The sequence below is a fragment of the Gigantopelta aegis genome, chromosome 3 (assembly GCF_016097555.1).
Source record: "Gigantopelta aegis isolate Gae_Host chromosome 3, Gae_host_genome, whole genome shotgun sequence".
Lineage (NCBI taxonomy): Eukaryota > Metazoa > Mollusca > Gastropoda > Neomphalida > Peltospiridae > Gigantopelta > Gigantopelta aegis.
The window spans coordinates 43,479,405-43,502,242 of NC_054701.1; the positions used below are offsets into that span (position 1 = coordinate 43,479,405).

At 35.6% G+C, this 22,838-nt stretch overlaps 3 protein-coding genes across 7 annotated transcripts in view; 1 reads left to right on the plus strand and 2 right to left on the minus strand.

The window, feature by feature from the left end:
- Window positions 1-22,441, minus strand: part of LOC121368082 (proton myo-inositol cotransporter-like) — a 35,268-nt gene extending 12,827 nt beyond the window's left edge. The window contains exons 1-3 of one of the 5 annotated variants that reach the window (XM_041492623.1): window positions 22,420-22,441; window positions 1,880-2,354; window positions 960-1,119 (exon numbers count right to left, since the gene is read on the minus strand). In XM_041492623.1, the coding sequence (XP_041348557.1) occupies window positions 960-1,119; window positions 1,880-2,303 (584 nt within the window). In that variant the 5' untranslated portion in view covers window positions 2,304-2,354; window positions 22,420-22,441. Of the gene's footprint in view, window positions 1-959; window positions 1,120-1,879; window positions 2,355-5,030; window positions 5,802-10,733; window positions 10,822-10,890; window positions 10,950-22,419 lie in introns of those variants that run through there. The other 4 variants (XM_041492621.1, XM_041492622.1, XM_041492619.1 and 1 more) reach the window with 4 other exon arrangements.
- LOC121368655 lies at window positions 15,111-16,524 on the plus strand. Its single transcript, XM_041493394.1, has 2 exons — window positions 15,111-15,439; window positions 15,818-16,524. The coding sequence occupies exons 1-2, from the start codon at window positions 15,223-15,225 to the stop codon at window positions 16,522-16,524; spliced, it is 924 nt and encodes a 307-aa protein (XP_041349328.1). The 5' UTR covers window positions 15,111-15,222.
- LOC121368656 lies at window positions 18,888-21,892 on the minus strand. Its single transcript, XM_041493395.1, has 2 exons — window positions 21,346-21,892; window positions 18,888-20,210 (listed from the first exon to the last, which is right to left on the minus strand). Exons 1-2 carry the CDS (start codon window positions 21,679-21,681, stop codon window positions 18,888-18,890), a joined length of 1,659 nt encoding a protein of 552 aa, XP_041349329.1. The 5' UTR covers window positions 21,682-21,892.
- Window positions 22,442-22,838: the final 397 nt, after the last annotated feature.

Sequence of the window (22,838 nt, forward strand, 5' to 3'; positions counted from 1 at the left end):
GAAAATTATTATATTTTTCAGTAATGCCTTCGCCACAGGTGTTTTTATCAGTTTATATCGAATTGCAATGTTCGATATAAATTGATTCTAAACAAATTATCAATATCGCCATTTTGTTTTTGTACAAGATGATATGCATATTTCAGGTAACATAACTTTTTACAGTGTTTTTATACAAGAAAATTATTATATTTTTCAGTAATGTCTTCGCCACAGGTGTTTTTATCAGTTTATATCGAATTACAATGTTCGATATAAATTGATTCTAAACAAATGATCAATACCGCCATTTTGTTTTTGTACAAGATGATATGCATATTTCAGGTAACATAACTTTTTACAGTGTTTTTATACAAGAAAATTATTATATTTTTCAGTAATGTCTTAGCCACAGGTGTTTTTATCAGTTTATATCGAATTACAATGTTCGATATAAATTGATTCTAAACAAATTATCAATACCGCCATTTTGTTTTTGTACAAGATGATATGCATATTTCAGGTAACATAACTTTTTACAGTGTTTTTATACAAGAAAATTATTATATTTTTCAGTAATGCCTTCGCCACAGGTGGGTTTTTTTTAAAGTTTGTTTTGTTTAACGACACCACTTGAGGACATTGATTAATTATCGGCTATTGGATGTCAAACATTTGGTAATTCTGAGGCATTTAAGCACGTTTAATCAGCTAGTCAAAACAATGCTGTTTAAGAACTATTAACTGCTCAGACATATTGCAAAAATTATTCATTAAACACAGTTCTAAAATCTTCCACAAAGTCCGTATTTTGTGCTTTTCTCCGATTATATGTTTGGATAAAAATAGCACTCCACTGGCGTAGGAAGCGAGGGGGAGGCAGGGGGCTTCCTACGCCCGTGCACTCGCTACTGATCATCCCAGTATTACTAATAATAGTAATACGAACAGTAAAAAAGATTTTTTGCTTTGCACGTTACCTCCATCCGACATCCTTCACTTCGCTGAAGATCCCAACGACTACACTGGACACAAAAATCCCAATAGCAACAAAGATCTGGCACAAGGACACTAAACTTCCCCTGTTGTGTGCTGGTGCAGATTCTGCTATATAGACAGACACTGTTGACATGGAGAATCCTATGGAAATAAATTAACGAAACCAAATAAATACCAAGTAAGTTTAAACTAGATGAACGATTCGACCCGTTATTTATTATTATGATGCGTATTGCTGGACCGTCGAGGTCCAATAAATGTCCAAATGTTTGTGTGTGGGGTTTTTAAAACCAAAACAACCCCCAAAACACCGGACCATAGACTATTAACTTGGCGGACACAAATATCATTAAACACAAGAAGTTAAATAGATATTATTTTCTGCAAATCACTGTTAGCATACGAGCTTTAAAGGGTCAGACCCTAGTTTCAACCCGTAAAAATTAACACTAAGTTTAGCTAATCTACAAACCTGTAACGCATTTGGATAAAGTTACGACTGAGTGAAACACGAGTCTGTGACTTTGAAATGGTAAAAAACCCTCTATAAATAGACTAAAACTCTTCTCAGACGCACGTGCGTTTTTAAAATGCATTTTGTGATATTGAAAACACCTGGTAGACCAAAAAGACTTCGAACATACGGATATGGATAATCTAAACAATAAATTCTAAATATAGTATGATTTCAGTTATCAAAAACGGCTCTAATAGTAAAAAAATATGCCTTTGTGTTTAGAAACAAGGGTATGTCCCTTTAAGACAAATGTCCGGAACAGCAGAATGTAAATCTTCTTTGTTATTTGTCCTGATGTTATGCTGTCATAATGAGAGCAATGCTACGTTTGTTATTCACACTGAAGTTACTTTTAAATCTAGTTATGTTTGTCATAAACCTTACCTATGCCAACACCAGCCACTAGACGTCCAAGTATGAGAATTTCCTTGGTGGGCGAGGCTCCCATGATAACAGCGCCAGTGGCGAAAGCAATACTGGAAAATATGATGATCTTCTTTCTCCCAAACACGTCAGCGAGATACCCAGACGAGAGAGCAAACACAGCGGCAGCCCCGACTGTGGCACTGACGATGGCTTCCGTCCACATCGTGTCGAGATGGAAGTGCGGCACGATGAGCAGCATGGACCCGGACACGACGCCGATGTCGTAGCCCATAAGAAAGCCGCTGATTGCTGAGGAGAAGGCCAAGACGTAAACAAAACACGTCGTCGTCTGTCTTTTGTTGGGGATTTCAAGTCCTTGAATTTGTGAACCCTCATCGTCATCTTCATTTTCCTTCACAAGTTTGTACTTTTCAAAATCCATTACTGCAGCAAACTACATCCGTGTTTTGCAGACTGTTATACCAAATTATCGCTGAAAAAAACAAAAACAATTATCGCTGTTGTCTTTCTTTGTCTAGAGCATTATGAACAATCACGGAATTTTTACATTAATCGTAGGTATGTCTCTTAAAGGTGTATTGTCATCTACAAACGTTGTACGATTAAAAACTGAAGCTTACTCCTTTGGTGTCTTTCTTTGTCTAGCAGTATATAAACGCTCACATAATATTCTCTTTAATCGTACGTAGCTCTTAAAGGTATATTGTTCTCTGCAAACGTTGTACGATTAAAATGTGAAGCTTCTTACTTAAAGAGGATTTCTGTATACCTTGTGTGTTCATTATTGTGTTATCGTCTTATGTCGCTGTTTTTCTTTTGTCTAGCAGTATAAACACTCACGGAATATTCATTTTAGTCGTTCGTGTCTCTCTTAAAAGTATATCTTTTTATATTTATGGCCAAAACTTAGTCTCTACTTAGGCAGTGGATTTCTGTACACCCCGTGTGTTCATTATTGTGTTATGTCGCTGTTTTTCTTTTGTCTAGCAGTATAAACACTCACGGAATATTCATTTTAGTCGTTCGTGTCTCTCTTAAAGGTATATTAAAAATATATATTTTGGGGCAAAACTTAGTCTCTACTTAGGCAGTGGATCTCTATACACCCCGTGCACGTGTTCATTATTGTGTTAGGGACCGTAACAAAAGTACATTGAAGCCAGAGAGACTAAGTCACTTAGTCTTGATTCTGACCCCCCACCCCCCTCAAAAAGACTAAATGGGCAGTTGACTTTGGCTTCATCCAAATTGACGTTACAGAACAAGGTTTGGAAAAGACCAAAGGAAGACAGTAGTAATATAAAAGAAACAAACAGTATTTATTCATGAATGCACATAGTGAAACAATGTTTTTTAAACAGTGATATGAGGCCAACCAAGGCACTCTGAAAGGCTTTGTAACTATTAAACTATACATCCAATGACAATATGCCCATTGGTATCTTTCATCAGACGCCAATGACATAAGCTCCAAGTTGGCCTATTTCTCAAGTCATATTTTCCAGCAATTTAAGATAATTTATGCTTCTTTTCTCTTCTTTTTTGCTGTTGCAATTGCCGTTTTTCGGCTCTATTCCAGCGCTTGATGTGCAAGGTAGAGATTTTTAAAACAACTTGTATTGTTGTTAATATCTTGATGCAGAGTTGAGTTGTTCCTGTCAAGTCTCTTTTTGTTAATTAGAAGTTACATATATCGTGAAATGTTTTAATGCGCTGTTTATTGGGAGAAAATATCACACACACCCGCGACACGACGCTACGCGCAAATTTCGATAAGTGAAAAAAGAGAAGTGACTCCTATTAAAGAAAATCATCCTAAACATGCTCAAGATGTATAACAACAATTGTTTGTTTGTTTTTTGTTTGGTTGTTTCATTACTTTATTATTTATTAGTGTTACACATGATTGCCAAACCACTTGTCATACTAAGAGAGCTAACTCTTTACGATCGTTACAACGGCAAGACCTGTGTGGTACCAACATGGCCGTTATAACGAGAGTTGACTGTAATACATACCTAGCCACCTTGATATCCTGGTTTGCATGGGCAGTAGGTCGACAATAAATACCTTGGCCAGTGTTTTGAAGCCTTTTGGGTTGTGTTTGTATGATGATTTTCAAGTTCAAAGCAAGTGAAGCCAAAAGTGATAAAAAGACTAAATGGAGATGTTGAAATCGTAAACCCCCTCCCCCCCCAGACTAAGTGACTTAGTCTCTCTGGCTTCAATATACTTTTGTTACGGTCCCTTATTGTCTTATGTCGCAGTTTTTCTTTTGTCTAGCAGTATAAACACTGACGGAATATTCATTTTAGCCGTTCGTGTGTCTTTTATAGGTATACGTATATTTTAAAACTATTTCTGGGCAAAACTTAAAGTCTCTACTTAAGCTTCGTGTGTTCATTATTGTGTTATGTCGCTGTTTTTCGTTTTTCTAGCAGTATAAACATTCACAGAATATTCATTTTAGGCGTTCGTGTCTCTCTTAAAGGTATATTAAAAAAAAAAAAATTGGGGCAAAACTTAGTCTCTACTTAGGCAGTGGATCTCTATACACCCCGTGCACATGTGTTCATTGTTATGTAACTGTCTTATGTCGCTGTCTTTCTTTTGTCTGGCAGTATAAACATTCACGGAATATTCATTGTAGTTGTTCGTGTCTCTCTTAAAGGTGTATCTTTTTATATTTGTGGGTAAAACAAAGTCTCTATTATATACTTAACCGGCCTCGGTGGCGTCGTGGTTAGGCCATCGGTCAACAGGCTGGTAGGTACTGGGTTCGGATCCCAGTCGAGGCATGGGATTTTTAATCCAGATACCGACTCCAAACCCTGAGTGAGTGCTCCTCGAGGCTCAGTGGGTAGGTGTAAACCACTTACACCGACCAGTGATCCATAACTGGTTCAACAAAGGCCATGGTTTGTGCTATCCTGCCTGTGGGAAGCGTAAATAAAAGATCCCTTGCTGCTAATCGGAAAGAGTAGCCCATGAAGTGGCGACAGCGGGTTTCCTCTCAAAATCTGTGTGGTCCTTAACCATATGTCTGACGCCATATAACCGTAAATAAAATGTGTTGAGTGCGTCGTTAAATAAAACATTTCTTTCTTTCTTTCTATTATATACTTAGGCAGTGGATTTCTGTACACACCTTGTGTTGATCATCGTGTTACGCTCTTATATCGCTGTCTTTCTTCTATCTAGCTGTACACTCACGGAATTTTCACATTAGTCGTTCGTGTCGCTCTTAAAGGTGTGTGTACACTGTCCTCCGGAAAAAACAACTGTTTTATATTTCTGAGTAAAACTCAAGTCTCTTCTTAGACTATGTATTTCTGTATATCCAGTATGTTCATCGCTGTCTTCTCGTCTTCCTTGACCTAATGTCTCCATACATTCCTGAGGTACGTTCCAGAATTTTAATGAATGAATGAATGAATGAATGTTTAACGACACCCCAGCACGAAAAATACACATCGGTTATTGATTGTCAAACTATGGTAAAGGCAAAACATCCAGAATTTTAAAGACAGAGGTTTTGTAGATACATACTAGTGAATCATCAGACTCTGTGACAGTTCTGAACGCTTCAAGAATATAAATATCCGTCACCAACCGTGTCTTAAATGGTAATGGTAATGCTAATGGTGACGCTTATACAGTACACTGTATTGAGTACTGTTAGTGAATATTACAACGCTAGCTATCAATCCAACCATCATCGATTACCGCTGAACGCGACAGTTTAGTGGGTTGCATTATATATACAGAGAAGCGTCCTGTACGAATGATACGTTTAGTGTAACATGTGTTAAATATTACACAACCAAATTACTTGTAATTCCATATACAAATGCGTAGTGATTCATTTGCAACCCTATATATAGCTGTTTTGTAGTAATGATAGCAGGCGGGCGCTACTACAGCTTGCTCTGAATGTGCACGTAAAGCCCTATGGCCTGACCTAATGATAACATTGATAATTTTCGTTTAATTCGGGCAAAAACCAGCCTAGCCCCTACAAAAATGGGAGTCCCGTACGCGTAGATGCATAGATATGCTTAGTAATACCATTTTGTTTCATATCCATGTGATCACTTACTGGGATACTCTCAGAAAAAAGAAAACCTCTGGGACACTTGGATCACCTTCAGTCATTACAGCTGTCTTGTTAAAGGAAGGGTCAACTCAAACAAGAGCCTTATGTGTTGGAAAGATGCATACCCGGACCACCAACACATACTGAAACTTTAACAAATGAAAAACGCGTAATTTTAGAGTTAATTAAAAAACATTATTATTCCTGCTAATTGGGGACAGCCATTTTGTTTCGTTTTTGTGACGTCCGGTGGTATAGCTTGGGGCGAAGTGACGTCAGCTCCGTCCATCTCCTCTATGCACAGTGTAAACAAACGCTCTAATTTACAACAAGGCTCTTCACTTTTATCAACCTGACTTGTAAAACAACATAAATGACTTGATAGTATAATAAACTATTTAACTAAATATATTTCAATTTGCATCAATAGAACGAAATGGAGTTTTAAAAATCTAAAAGAAAAAAATGCATATTATTAGGCCTATTGGTAAGGTACGTTCGAGCAAAAATGGCCACTCACGATACCCAAGTGATACTTTTCTTTTCTTTGGGACGACGTAATTGGTCAGTTTTGTGATTTTAGATGGGAAAGTTTACTTAATCAAGGGTTTTACCGAATTACTTACAGTAATAAAGCAGGATGATTTGATGGGTATCTGTGCGGTTATCACACAATACCCTGTGATCTTATTAAAAGAGGCACGTCTTTTTAGTGTGTCTAGACACAATGTCTGGGGACCGTCTAAATATACACCTGCCAATCAGGAACTACAGGTACAGGCCACGGAAAGAAAAGACCAATTAACCAAGAAACACTCCGATTATTATTTCAGTACATGGGTTAATTTATGTACAAAACATAATACAGTTATTTCAACACTTTGACAATGGTGGTTTATTTTGTATTGAAAAATAATATATAATTGTTGTTGGCTTACTGGGATGGCTATTATTACAGAACATTTCGATGCATCCGCAAAAATCAGGTATGTTTTGTTTCTTCAGTTCGAAAACTAATCTCTGACGTGACACGTTAGGTATTACGTAACCACCAGCTCGCCAGAGGGCGTATTCACTGGGATGGTACAAAATGGCTGCGCCAGTTATATATAATAGCCGTCACATTTAACCGTTTTATTAATTAACTATACGATTATACTTGTTGATGTTGAGCAATAATGTGCATTATATTTCGTTGAATATGCATACCAGGCCAAATGCCTTAATAATTATTGTCCCCTCCTTTAACAACCGTCGAAACAATAGACCCACTCGTGGTCAACTTTATGCGAATCGGTGCAGTAGGTTTGAGTCCTGTCGATTGACACTGTATTTTTATTTATTACCCATATGGTTTAAAATATCTTGATACATATCAAAGTGATACGTCCCACTAGAACGCCAAGTGGGACTAATACTTTGTGACGTCATCGATTGGCGCACTACATTACAGAAACGTCAACCAAACGATTTGAGTGATATAAATTAAGATCGATAATGGGTAATAAATAGAATATTGAACTCGTAAAATAATTTTCATTGTCACTCGCTACAACTGGTGACAACTGAAAATTATTTCACTCGGGACATAAACATGATACGAAATGGAAGCCTGTTTAATATCCTATAAATATTATATTTACTGGGTCGATGTTTCTTCTGGTGGTAGGGACCGTAGACACTTTGAGAATTGTGTAACAATCACATATATTTATAGCTGTAGTGATAGAACACATCCCAGATAATGATAATGTAAAAAAAAAAAAAAAAAAAAAATATTACTTTGACCCCCCAAAATTAAACTTTTTGTAATCAAGGGCAGTAACTCCGTTTGGCAAAAATTTTACACAAGACCTAAAAAAAATTGGCACAGTGCAAATTATTTAACTTGGTGCCTTATTTTGGGTTAGAATACATCAGTAACCATTAAAAGCATCATTAAATCTATATATAGAGTATCTATTTATGGCTTGCAGTTCATTAATAACAACTTTCTCAGTGTCATTGAGTATTTGTGGAAAAATATGATCAAAAAAGTCAAACACCTCTGTTGCATTGATTTGGCCATTATCATAATTTTCATTCACTTCTAAATATTCAAACAACGCTTGAAGGTTCCCCATCAACATATGCATAAAATTATTAATTTTCTACAGTGTTAACAGTACCTGTAGAATAAATAGCAGGGAAAGTGTTTCAAACGAAAATGTCCGCCATCTTGGATTCCAAGAAAATCTCAGTAGGTACCGCAGACCAAATTTTTTTTTCTTTTTCTTTATGGTCATAGTTTCATTAAATATGTTGCTCTTATTGAAAAAACATCACTACATTATCCAAATGAAGCAAAATAAAGTCGTAGTAGCCTTGTACTTCTGTGACCAAAGATGGCCGACATGACGATTTTAACTGTCATTTACGTCCACTTTTGTAAACCAAAAAATAACTGAGAAATTTCTGTTGTAAGCTTATACATGTTACAAGCAGTTATGAATGTTGCATCTCTGAAAATTTCAAGTGAAAATATAAAGGGTTACTATTATTTCTGATAACATATGTATTCTTGGGGTAGGTTCGAAACCGCTCCAAAATGACAAAAAAAAACAGAAATCTTGGAATACGTAATTTAATGACATAATAATTGATGCAAATGTTACATCAGAATAACATTTTTAGTTCACATTTATTTACGCTTATACAATAATGTACATCCAGACCAATAATAAAAAGGAAAACATAAAGGTTTAGATCGCAGATGGAAAGTGGATACACGTTACATAAAAAATAAGCTTCTTGTTTCAAAATATTTTTAAAAAATATATATATTATATATATATATATATATATATATATATATATATATTTACCTAGACTCATAATAATATTGAATACTTGAAGATTTCAATAAAAGATGCAATAAAACTTATCATATGTACCAGTCTTTTAACTCGAACAAGTAAAAACTTATCACACGACGAATGCCAATGATTGGCCAATATGTTTAATCAATTTCTTACAAAAATATTTACATACTTTACACCTTCAATATCATTATTAGAAACAAAGTAATATAAGTAGCCATATTTCACCTTTGAAAGGAATGTCCAAACACTCGTACAATATCAGAAAGGTAAATTTCTATCCAGAAAAAATATCCCCAAAACATATTTTAGCAGCTGAAACACTTAAGGCATGAGACAGCAGTCACACATGTGTGCTAAATAATTTACTAAATGCAGCTATGATTATTTTAGTTCAATAAAGTGCTTTATAAAAACAAATTCAAACAATGAATTATTATAAATATAACTATATACCACTTTGAATTATAATAAAACATTTATGGCTAGATCTACCAAATTTAGCATCCATGAAAGAGTATTAGTCTAAATTTGTCTATGAATTATTGTCACACACTTCATTTCTGTTCCAGGTTCTGTCACAGTTGGAAACAGAAAACATAACAGCATCAAGCTTGAAGTATAATTGAATCTACTGAAAGTTGTCTCATAACCACGTGTACTCTCCCACTCCGTTTCCATTTCAGGTTTCTCCATAGACACACAGAGACTACACATTTCCTGAAATAAAGAAAAATACCCATTATGACCATGGTTATTTATCTTTTTGTTTCAAATATTGTAATTAGTTTGACATAATATTTGTAAACAGAAATATTCATTGCATCAGATGAAACACACCTTCAAATGATTTTTTCTGTATGTAGTTATTTTCACTTTACTTTTAGTATCTTTTACAAATAATTAATTCTTTACCATTTTTAACAGTAATATTCATTGATGAAGTGATGAAAAAGTATAATTATACTTAGAATTTAATGTTACTTGGTTACCAAAAAATTGAAGTTTGTGTCACAATGTGAGAAGTTATGGTAGCTGAAACATTTTCTTTCAAAAAGGTATTTACAAATATAACAGACTTAAAAAGTATAAATTCTCTGTTTAATTTATTTCCATTGCATTAATACTATTCTTTTGTATAAAACTGATCCAGTCATATGCTAAACTCATTCAAATGATTTACATAAAAATAGATTTACGTCTATATTTGAAAAGTTATGCATTATCAAAATGTTTTTTAAAATCAACTTCAGCTATCAGAAACTGCTGAGTCATCATGATAAGCAAAACATTATTTTAAGTTATTTTGAATTAAATATGCATCGTCTTCTAAAAATAACGCTTCAGTATGATATATATTCTACCCAAAAAGTTAATAATGGGTGGATAAATAATGACAAAGCATCAAATACGTTTAATTTTTATCAAAATGTGTCCCTGCTGTGAAGTTCTATATTTTCGCTTTTGCGAGTCAGTGGGTCAGAGTTACCTCCCTTGAAATATTTTCGATGTCGAATTAAACTAAATTGCTTTTTTTTTTAAATTACCCAAAAAATATTTTTATGCTCTTTTATTATATTACTATATATATCTATCAATATCTTAGTGAAATCGCCCTTTTTGGGGCAAAATAAGACGTATTCAAAATTTCACTTGCCTCAAAAAAAGTCTTTTTGTAGTCGTTCAACTTCGGAAACAGGATATACATCAATCGAAAAGGTGTGTGTACTTGTCATAACAACAAAAAAACCGTGCAAAATCGTCATCAAAATAAGCGTATTCCGGCCTTGAACAACAGGCCTCAGACCACAATTAATTTCGCTATATGTTTCTATATAGCCTTAGTGGCTATAACATTTTTATTAATATCACAAGGCCCGTGAAGTTTTGTATGTACCTTTGCCTGCATGGGGGACACATACCCTGAAAAGGACAACCCCTGTTGTCCAGCTCTTTCTCCCAGCATATTGGTTTAAACAGACACACCCTCTAAACCAGGCCGGAGTACACCCATTTTACACAAAAAGCACTACTTTTGCATGGGCCGGAATTACCACAAACAAGTCTTCAGTGTCAACAAGTTACACATGTTTACAAACTACATGCTATCCCCTGTCACTTCAGTCAAACAGTTGCCACTTCATAGCTGTCTGCCATGAAATAATCACAGTCAAACAGCAGACTACATGCGCGGTGAAACTTCCGGATTTTCGACAACCAAATGGGAAGATAACTGTAATCTGAGGCCAACACTACCAATTGACCCCTCCGTATGACGAGTTAACCACGCCCCCCGTGACACGTGATGCAAGGTTAGACAAACATTCAATAATGGCTGCCAATTCGCATAGGTAGATAGCAAAATCAACCGATCTGCCGATTACGTTTTTGCCTTAATTTATTTACAAATATCGTTGGTTAAATAAAAAGCCGACAAGAGGAGACATTCAAGTATTTCACTACAGGGTACATTTACGATGACAACGTGATTTAAATCGACGAAACCATTTTTACTTCAGTAAATTTTATCGAAGCACACAAGAACCCGGAAGTGAACGTCGAACCAAAAGAACATTAAAACATCCTATGCTCATTTTTCTTGTCAGAACTGATAAATTAAAATGTCTTGTTTGTTCTTTTTTCTTCTTCTTTTTCATCTTAATTTTTGTTGTTGTTGTTCGAATTGTGGGATTGCGATATTTATGGGGGTGTATTCTTACATAGTAAAGTTTGTTTTATTTAACGACGCCACTAGAGCACATTGATTTTTTTATCTTATCATCTGCTATTGGACGTCAAACATATGGTCATTCTGACAGTTTTTAGAGGAAACCCGCAGTCGCCACATATGCTACTCGGAAAAATATCCGCCCGGTCCCCCCTTCCCCTAACCCTAACCCTAACCCCAACCCTAGTCCTAACCCCAGCCATAACCCTAACCCTAACCCTCAACCCTAACTAAAAATAATAATGGAGGGGACCGGGCGGATATTATACCTGCTACTCTTTTTACGACAGGCAGCAAGGGATCTTTTATTTGCACTTCCCACAGGCAGGATAGCACAAACCATGGCCTTTGTTAAACCAGTTATGGATCACTGGTCGGTGCAAGTGGTTACACCTACCCATTGAGCCTTGCGGAGCTCTCACTCAGGGTTTGGAGTCGGTATCTGGATTAAAAATCCCATGCCTCGACTGGGATCCGAACCCAGTACCTACCAGCCTGTAGACCGATGGCCTGCCACGACGCCACCGAGGCCGGTATTCTTACATAGCTGCACTGCTTGAATCAACCGATATACGGCACTTGCCCTATTTATGAAACCAAAGCCATACACGAAAAAAACATAAAAATAAATTAAATTCACAACTGGCGTAGCCAGAGGGTGGGTTGGTGGGGACCACATCTTTGGCCCTCCAGTTCTGTATACCGACATATTGGCCCGTCTCCGTTCTGACAAGATATATTAGGGCTGTTTACGTTTGGGTGCCCCATCCCTTCTTTATAAAATCAGGCTGTCCAGCACACCCTTTTGAAAAAGTTGGACAATATTAGGAATGAAAATATAGAAAATGTAGGACAAAAGTAGGACTGAAACCGTACTTAGCGACATTATTCATGCTCGAAACACCATTTTATGTAGTGCTTAGTTTGTACATGTATTTTGTGTTCTATCAAAAATAATGTGTATCTTATGTAACGGTCATGTTATAGTTATTTTAAATTACTGTACACTATATTAATCAATATACATATTTACATGCATAGGAATGCTGATGCACAGTAAAACAGAGTTAACATGATTAATTTAAGTTTTCCATAATGTATTATAGATTCTGAAGTCATACATACACATTGTACATTATAATCATATTAATCATTGGAAATATGTTGGCTTTGAGGGTGTAATTTTAATGTTGAGATTATATGGTGCCACAAATTGGGAGATGTATCTTGCTGCCAAGAACAATTAAAATAATTCCCTAACTGATGACTTTTATAATATTACAAGGAATATGCACACTTTAACAGCAATTCGTGGCATTTTCAAACAAAAAAGTACGAAAAACTAAGTATTCTGAAGAAAAAGTAGGAAAAATAGGACAAAAACCAAAAAGTACTAAAAAGTAGCTGGACAGTCTGTAACATATTTGCCAATTAAGCCAGTACAACAGTGCTTAAATAAATTATAAACTCATGTGTTGTGGCAACAACTGTTGGGAATCAAACTTGAAGCTTCTGCACACACACACACACACACACACACACCCAATCTCACACAACCCGCCCATTAGTTATCCTGTCACACAAAATGTACTCAAAAAGCTTTATCTGTTCTAGAGGCATAGGCAGATAAAAAATAGTAATAAATATTATAAGACAACCCATGCCTACAGAACAATAATAATAATACAAAATAAAAATTTAATTAAAAACATTTATATATATATATAATTTTTATATATATATATATATATATAAAAAAAAAGAGGCAAAATTATATTTTTAGAGAGAGAGAGAGAGCAGGGTTTCTGCCAGAGGGTAAAATGGGTATGGCGCCATACCCAAATTTTTTTTTTTTTTAATTTAACATTCTGACAAAATTAATGACTCTTATCATTATTGTATGATTTTCTTAAGCCTAACCCTAAATGTAACCCATTTTATTTGTGAAGGAGACCCCCATAGCCCGTTGACTGTGGTTGCATTCAATAACATAGTGCCATACACAAAAAAAATATTCTGGCAGAAACACTGTATATATATAACATAAAACTAAACCACAGATTGCAGTTCGCACAATTTGTTTAATATTTATTATGAGAATACTTCCTAACATTTTCTTTTTTCTCAAAGAGAGGGTCTTTACGTATTAATCCCCATGCAATATTAATCCCCATGCAATCTGGTACAGGTAAATATATCTATTCAAAAATGTATCTTTCTGTGGCATCCATCTCCAAATCATTATCCTCGAAACTGAGCAATTAAGGATTACCATTTGATGGGTGGTGTCAAACTGAATCCCAAGTCTTGGAAGTCTGAATTACTCCTTAGCAGCAATATGTCAAACACCATTTATTTTTTTAAATGTTGTATTAAAAGAAATTGTTAAAAGTGTTTAATTTTCAGCAGCAATTTCACCCCCTGCCCCAGTTTTTCTTTCACATATCAGTTGAAACTGTTCTATTATTTCTATCATTCTGTTCTCAATATCAAGATGCAATGTAATTTGTTTAATAGTTTGTCTTCAGAATCTCATTTTCAACATCTAAGCAATGACTCCACATCCATTGGTCCAGTTGCTGAAATATATAAAAACAAACATGTTAAGTATTTCACATCCATTTGAAGAAGTACATTAGTCTGTAACTTAATTACATATCATTGTATTAATTTAAAGTTTAATTTAATTTTAGGAAAACATTTTTTTAACAGGAAACAAAATCAATGTGACTAAACGAAGTATAAAATTAAAAAGTATAGCAGTAAATTAAGAAAAGTAGTGAACAATGTATTTAACGTTGATGATGTTATTTGATTTCTATTAGAAAGTTGCACAAAGCTACATATAAGATGGCATGTGGAAGAAGGAAAATGCCTATGCTTTGCTAAAATTTGGGGTATAAAATAATGATGAAAAACAAAACTACTGTCTCCAAAAGAAAATCATATTTAGGGTAGGTAATAAAAACTAAACAGATGTAAGTGCCTCATCTAGGTGGTTATGGGTTTGAAATGTTTTGAAATTAGGGTTAGGACATATTTCAAGCACATGACCATTTATAAACAGCAGTTCTTTTACTATCATATATATCTATTAATTTCCAAGATTTTTATTTTTTTTTTTTTGGCTTCAAAACATTTCAGGGTGACCCCCAGTCCCTACATAAAATTTGCCTAATTTATAACTTTCCAGACAATACTTTCTTATGCCCCTAAAGCTCACAACCATATAGGTTACTCCCTCACCCCCCCCCCCCCCCTCCACACACACACAAAAGCACATACACACACTCACGCCTACACACATGCAAACAAAAAGAAAAGGGAAAAAAGCTAAGACTTTCAAACGTTCCAGCATGCTTGTTAATCCTATCACTAACCCTAAACCTAACTTACTCCTAAATTAACTGAATGCTGGAACGATCGGAAGTCTTGCCAAAACGTTTATTTTGGCCATTCGTTAGTTCATAAAAATAAACTCGAATGTAAATGCACATCAATGTGCATTTACATTCGAGTTTATTTTTATGAACTAGTGACTGTGTATAGTGTGTTTTCACGTGACGTCACAGAACGGATGTCCGCCATTGTGGAGGTATCGGGCGTTCCAGTTGACCTGTGTTGGCGTGTAACCTCAAGCATTTAAATTTGAATAGCAATGGTTAACTATTGTCGAGTGGTTGGCTGCCACAATAGATCCGATAGAGAAACACAATTAATGTATTATAGACTACCCAAGGTGATAAAAAGCCAAGGAAAAGACTGGGAAAACCTGACTAGCGAGCGAAGACGACTGTGGTTGCAATGCCTTCAACAGAATTTTGATGGAAAAAACTTGGAAAACATTCGAGTGTGCTCCGCTCATTTTATCACAGGTGAGCAATTTTATTATAACAATTAATCCATTCGATTAATTAATATATATAATGTTATAATGCTACATTTATGTATTTTTTTTGGGGGGAGGCGGATTTAGGAGGTGTGGGGGGGGGGGGGGGGGGGGGGGGGGGGGGGTGGTTCTGTAAAAGTCTTACCAACAAAAAAGAGCATAATTTACCTGTACAGATTATAAAGGAATTAATATTTGTTTTGCTTGGTGCAACTTTGATGCCTTAAAATTATATTATAGATAAAATGTCAGAATGTTTAAAATTATAAATTAAATTCTCTAGGTGGTTTTATTTGATATTTGTGTTTATAAAATTAGTTTTCACAAATCCTTGTAGCCTGATTTTTTTCTTCTATTTTTCCAGGACAGAAAGCTGAGCTTTTTCAGAAGGACAATCCTGACTGGATTCCATCTGTGAACATGGTTTGTCATAAACCAAAAGATGAAAAGTCAGCCGTATCACCAGCTGTTACCCGCTTCAAACGCCGACAGAACAGATCCCAGAAAAAGGTGGAATCAGAAGTTACAGCAGCAGAGGCATTACCACCTCCAGACACCACAGAGGAACCACCCTTAGAAGATGGCAAGGAGGTACAAACTGATGTTACGGGACCGTTGATGGCATCCATGATGGATGAATTACAAACTTTAAGAACTGAAAACCGTGCACTTACTTTACAAGTTCAGAATACTGTACATAAGTATGATAAGAGCTTTTTTGAGGGTAAGCCTGAGAAAGTGTTGCTTTATACAGGATTTCCAACATTTCAAATTTTATTGACATTGTTTGTGTATTTGGAACCATTTCTACCCACCAAGAAGTCACTTAACAAATTTGAGATGTTGATATTAACTTTAATGAGATTAAGGTTGAATGTCACTGCCTCATTTTTAGCATATGAATTTAATGTTTCCCTTTCGACTGTATCAAGGGTGTTGATTGATGTCATTGATGTAATGTTTGTACGAATGAAGCCTCTTATTATTTGGCCATCACGAGAAAACCTACGTAAAACAATGCCAATTCAGTTTAGAAAATATTTTGGTACAAAAATGTGTTGTAATCATTGACTGCTTTGAGGTATTTATTGACAGGCCAAGTAATCTTAAAGCCAGAGCTGAAACATGGTCTTCTTATAAGCACCATAACACCGTTAAATTCCTCATAGGTATAACACCTCAAGGGACTGTGTCCTACATTTCCAAAGCATGGGGTGGTAGGGTAAGTGATAAATATATAACAGAACATGATGGGTTTTTAAATAATATTTTACCAGGCGACTTGGTACTGGCGGATAGAGGATTTGACATCCAGGCTACTGTTGGGGCTATGATGGCAGAAGTAAAAATACCTGCATTTACAAGAGGGAAAAATCAACTGGCACCAGTAGATATTGAAACCACTAGGAAGATAGCACATGTCAGGATTCATGTCGAAAGAGTAATAGGCACGGTGCGGCAAAAATACTCCATTCTAAATGGACCTTTACCATTAGAATTTTTGTCATGCAAGGCAAATGAATGTTTCACAACAGTTGATAAAATTGGTCTGATTTGTTGTGCTTGTGTGAACCTATGCAATTCAGTCGTGGATTTTGACTAGGCATCAGTACTTCTTCCAAGCCATAGAATAAAATGGAAAGAAATAAGGAAACTCTTTTTTTTTTTAAAAGACTAAATTAAATTTAGTAATATGTGTAAAATACAAAGGTACATGTATGCATGCATTATTGAATATTAATGACTAGAAGGCCCCCACTTTAAGACACTTTAGAAGAAAAATTTGTTACTGTCTTCTAATGTGTGTGTAATCCCTTATTTCTTTCCATCAATGTATTGTTTGTTACATGTATCTGGCCAACCCAACATTTATTTTTAAACTACATGTACTAAGCAAAATTTTTAAAAACATGCCAAGAGGCAATTCAAAACAATCACCTACCATAAAGGGAAATATTCATGTGCAAATTGCGAAATTTAAGTTACAATGCAAACTTAATTCCCTTTAAAGGCAACACAATGAATAAAAGATGATTAGCGATAAACCAGTATTGAAATTTCATGTATCATCAAGCCCCATACACCAGTACTGTGCAATGCTTCCAGTATTTGGGAGGAAGTCGTATGACACATTATAGAGTCAGTTAAAAGATGGTGTAGCTTGCTAGAAGTAGCAACAGTATTACTTATTTCCTTTAGTTTTCAGTCAGTAAATATCTTTGTCGACATATGTACATATATCCACTGAAATGGCAAGTGATTTAGCAATACTGACTTTCCCGGTGTCACAATGCAAACTCATTTCCCACAAATTGCCTTGTTTGAGGCAGAAATCACTATATTAGTGCACGAAAGTATTTCCCTTTATGGTAAAGTCTGTTTTGTTTGACATCTCTAGAGCACATTGATTGTTAAATGTTGAATGGATCCAATGAGGTGGTTCGATCCTGCAATGCAAGCAGCTTAAGTGAGCACTCAACCAACTGAGCTAAATTCTGCCCCTCCCTTTATGGTGTCATATCTGTTTGGAACATGTAATAGGAAACAAGCAATATTTTGGTTAAACCTAATGATGTTAAGGTACATTTCCAAAAAAAGAAGATTACATTGAAAACATCTTTTATTGCTTAACAAACAAATCAGTTGGGCATACATTTACGTCCCTCTCATATATACATGTACATATGAACACAATGCAAGTGATGACAAAAAGTGGGCACCTTAATAAAGATACATGTATTCTGAGCCTAATAATAATTATACAGTGCCTTACAATGTGTCGCATAACATGTTTATTTTACAAACTTGTATTATTGTCCATTGATTAAAGTCATTTTAATATCATTCATCTTACATACATATACCTTGTGATGTGTCACAGAAAAAAAAAAACATGCTCATAAAGTTTTATTTTACAAAAACAAATAGCCATTGTTTAAGTAATTTTGAGATCACTTTTTTTTACAGTCTTGCATATATATCATTTATGTACATAGTCTGACAGTATGTAATACTAGAAGTGTTAAATTCATCATCTGATACACATTAGGCTGTGTTTCCATAAATGCAGTTTTAGCTGATGTACAAATAAATAATGAAAGGCAAACGTGTAGTTTTTTTTCCTTTGAATACTACGGGTGTTTCAGGTGTTAGATCCACAGTAATAACCTATTTAAGCAATTCACAGTTATTGTACTACATCAATGAATCAATTTGATATTGCTGTAATTTTTTTTTGCCACGTTTGGACCGAAACTCAGGAAGTTTCCTACAGTCTGGACAGTACCATTTCCCCTTTGGTGCACAGCTTATACCCACACACAAATAATGAAACCATTGTAATGGACAATTTTGGTTGTCACATCCAATCATCTTGCCCGATTCCACCTGGTCACAAAAGCACCATTTTAGCTCTTCGTCATTGGCCACACTTTTCACATTGGGTGTGAAATAGGTCCTGTATGTGCAAGTTCACTGAAGGGAAGACGTGAGTAAAATTTGCCCACAAGTTCTGGCAGAATTGCAGAATAAAAGATGTGTTTCGACTTTTCACATATTTCCTCCCACATTCTTTCATCAAACATGATATGTTCTATGTGCAGATCCTTCTCTGTCCATACAACAAAATATGCCAATTCCAGTTTGCATACCCCTAGCTGGGTTTGTACTTGATAGTAATACTGATGCTTACTGTCAAGTTTCAGTAAACCATCATCTCCCACTTTTAGGTAGAAATTTTTGGTACTAGTTTCAGCTAACATTGTATCTTTCTTACAAAATGGGCATTTGATTTCCACAACACACTGTCCGCAACAGTCACATGTTACAACCCCATCAGGAGATGCACCAATAAAAGGAACGTCAGGGTTAATGAAAAAGCCAACATCCTCAATTCTGAAATTTTCATGCAATGGTTTCATTTTGTCCATAAATATATCCAAAGCATATTTCTCATGCTGACATCCCCACTGAGTTGCTTTTGTTGAAAATTTGTAACTTTCTGGATAACAGACACTCTTGATTAAACTTTGTGCTGGTGAGGCCGGATCAGTACAGCATGCAGTTTTCATTTTGGATGCTGTAATTCTCCCAGCCCGAAAACGATACCACATTTTTGAATGTGCCTGCTCACGAGTAGCTGTCTCCACAACTCTGGCTTGCTCTTCTGTCACTTGTATATCAATGTCTTGACATTTTTTCAGGAGTTCACTGTAATTCAAATAGACTGCACTCTCGTCTCTCAACTCTGTTAACAAAATTGGAAAGTTTTTTTCCATTGGTGTTGGTATATACCCATCTGAATATGGCGGAATTAACGAAAGCAAGGCTGGTTTTGAGTCACGACAGTCGTACAAAGATTTAAATAAAACAGAAAGTTCCTGTTCTGTTGGTTCAGGGATGAGTGCTTTCTTAGCCATGTAACAGGGTGTGTAAACAGATGAACCACACGTATCTAACATTCTGTCCATTTTCTTTTTCATGGTCTTTGCTGAGGTGAAATCAATCTCCCGACATGGTTTGTAGCCAACACCTTTAACTGAGCTTGGGAGAAGCCAGTAAGCTTTCTCTTCTGTAACTGTTTTGGAATCCCTCAATTTGACTGTGGCTTCAATGGCAAAAAGTAATGCAGCTACATGTGTGCATGCTTCTCCTAAGCCTGCCATACAGGTACAATGGGCTGCTAAAATGCACCCTTCCTTGCTGACAATAAGCCATGGCTGTAATGGTTTCTCACTCATTCTCTGCGAATGAAGAACCTGAAATCACGAATACAGCAAAATTTATTAATCAATAATTTGAATATCCATTTACATTTATACATGTTCAAAGTACATGCAACTTTTTAAAGTAAATAAATAATTCAATGTTATTCAATTGTTTCTTTTGCAATACATGCATAACATTTTGTTGCTCTCACAATTTTTATAGTAAGTTACTGGTAATTTAATGGGGACAATTATTAATTTTAATAAGAAACTGGCCACAAGAACTGGTTTTTGAATCTTTGGGATATACATTAAGCACAAACAGTTTAATGTAAACAATATTTTTATTAATATTACTGACAAATACGAATAAAGTAAATGCATATTTATTCGACCTGATTCGTTTGAACATGTACATGTAGTACAGTGGGGTAAGTTGACCAACACTGTACCAGTGGGGTGAGCTAAAAAAAATGGGACATGTTGGTAACTTTTGAAGGACAAGTTGTTTAAACAGCATGGAGATAGCTGACCAGCCCATCACCCATTGGGATGAGTTGGTATGGTGCGAGTAACTAGCATTCTTTGAACTGAGCAGATGAAATGTACAATGAAAGAAGGAAATGTTTTATTTAACAATGCACTCAGCACATTTTATTTATGGTTATATGGTTAAGGACTACACAGATATTGAGAGAGTAAACTTGCTGTCGCCACTTCATGGGCTACTCTTTTTCGATTAGCAGCAAGGGATCTTTTATGTGCACCATCCCAAAGACAGGATAACACCAGTCGTGGTGCACTGGCTGGAGCAAGAAATAGCCCAATGGGCCCACCAACGGGGATCGATCTTAAACCGATCGTGCACCAAGCGAACGTTTTACCACTGGGCTAAGTCCCACCCCTAAATGTACAGTGAATGAATGGTCTGAAATGTTAAAGCTGTAAATATGTGTGGTAATCTTTAAAATACATACCTACATGTATATTCATTATTAGAAACTTCAGACAGTTCCATCCATACCCCCACCCAACAAATTATTTTATATATTTAGGGGTCTGTTTTAGCCTTTAGAATTATGGTTAGATTGATAACTAATGGGGGAACTGATGGAACTCTTTCCATAATATATTCATTATACAATATACATGTACATCATAATGATATAATAATAAATAGACCTACCTTTGCTTTAACAACACATCTGTCGTTCACAAGTCTAAAAGTCTTGTCTCGTACCCATCCACACACGAACTGATTGTAAGCTTCTAGTCCTTTAAAGCTCTTTAAGTCATCTGATGTGTAAGGACTGGGTGAAAATACCAAGTAGTTTACTATGTCTGGATACGTGACCGGTGGAAGTAAACACACGTCTTCAGACCACGCTGAAACTGCTATTTCATAGGGATCTTCACTTGCTATTAGCTCTAGTTTCCCCATATATCTTATTCGTTCTTCTTTATTAAGTCCATCTCGATATTTACACGAAGAAATGGTCAGTTTAGTGGAAGCTTTAGCCATCACATTAAGCTGTTTTAGCAAAAGCCCTTAAAAACGTGTAGTTTGTTTACAGTCGAATACCGCCAACATGGCCGCCCATCCGGGTAACTCGATAAATTGTGACGGATTCTTAACGACAATATATACATCGAAGACTGATTAAATGAGTCAGTAAATTCCATTACATTGGAGGGAAAGTGATTCTTAAACTCTTACCTTCGTAGAATTTATATATCAGTTGAATTTTGATGGATTTCGGCAAAACTTCACTTTCAATACCATGTGACGGTTTCGCAGGAAAACACTGATTTTACGTCAATCGTAGGCTCCGCATAGTTGTCATCGCTATTAACACTTGTCAGCAGAAGTATATGTTTACTATGATTATAATTCAGTTGGAGGAGACAATTATTTTAACTAATTTTAATGCTAACTACTATACAAAAACGTTACACATCGAAAAAAATTATGTTGTCTAACCTTTTGAACCGCGAAACATGATTGGTCCAGAGCGGTTGTCAATCACGCCGTACGGAGGAGTCAATTGTGAACCAAACTCGTGACATTTCGGAATATGGGCGCAGCTGCGCCCCTAACGGCGGCTGCGGTCGCTAATCTCAGTACACCTAGCAATGTTTTTATGGGGTCTATAAGTTATATAAAAGTTTACAACAGTAAACTAGTGTCATATATGGCTTCAGTGATGTATTAAGTTGTTGTGCTTTGATAATTTGTTGTTCTTAAATCATAGAAACTTACAAAATAAAATATTTTCCTGCAGAAAATGGCGTGATATTCTTCAACTTTCGGTTTTGGCCTGGAATACGATGTGAAAACAAATCTGAAACCGGTTTTTGGAATTTTTGGAATCGAGCACAAACAATTTAATCATTTCCCTACCTTCTATAACGCAAGAACAGCCAAATACACACAAAAAGCCAACCCCAGCATCAACACAATGTACAGAAGACCGGATATACCAACAAGAAACAGATACACGCCTCTCACGTACATAAAAGAAACATTGGTGTAACACCTCACGAAATACTCCAAACATATTTGCAGCATAAAAAGTGACTTTTTAAAATGTATTACCTACTTAAATGTAACTTATATCAAAACAACATGTTCAAACAATAACTAACAGTATCTACAACTTGTGCTAAAACAACTCATGC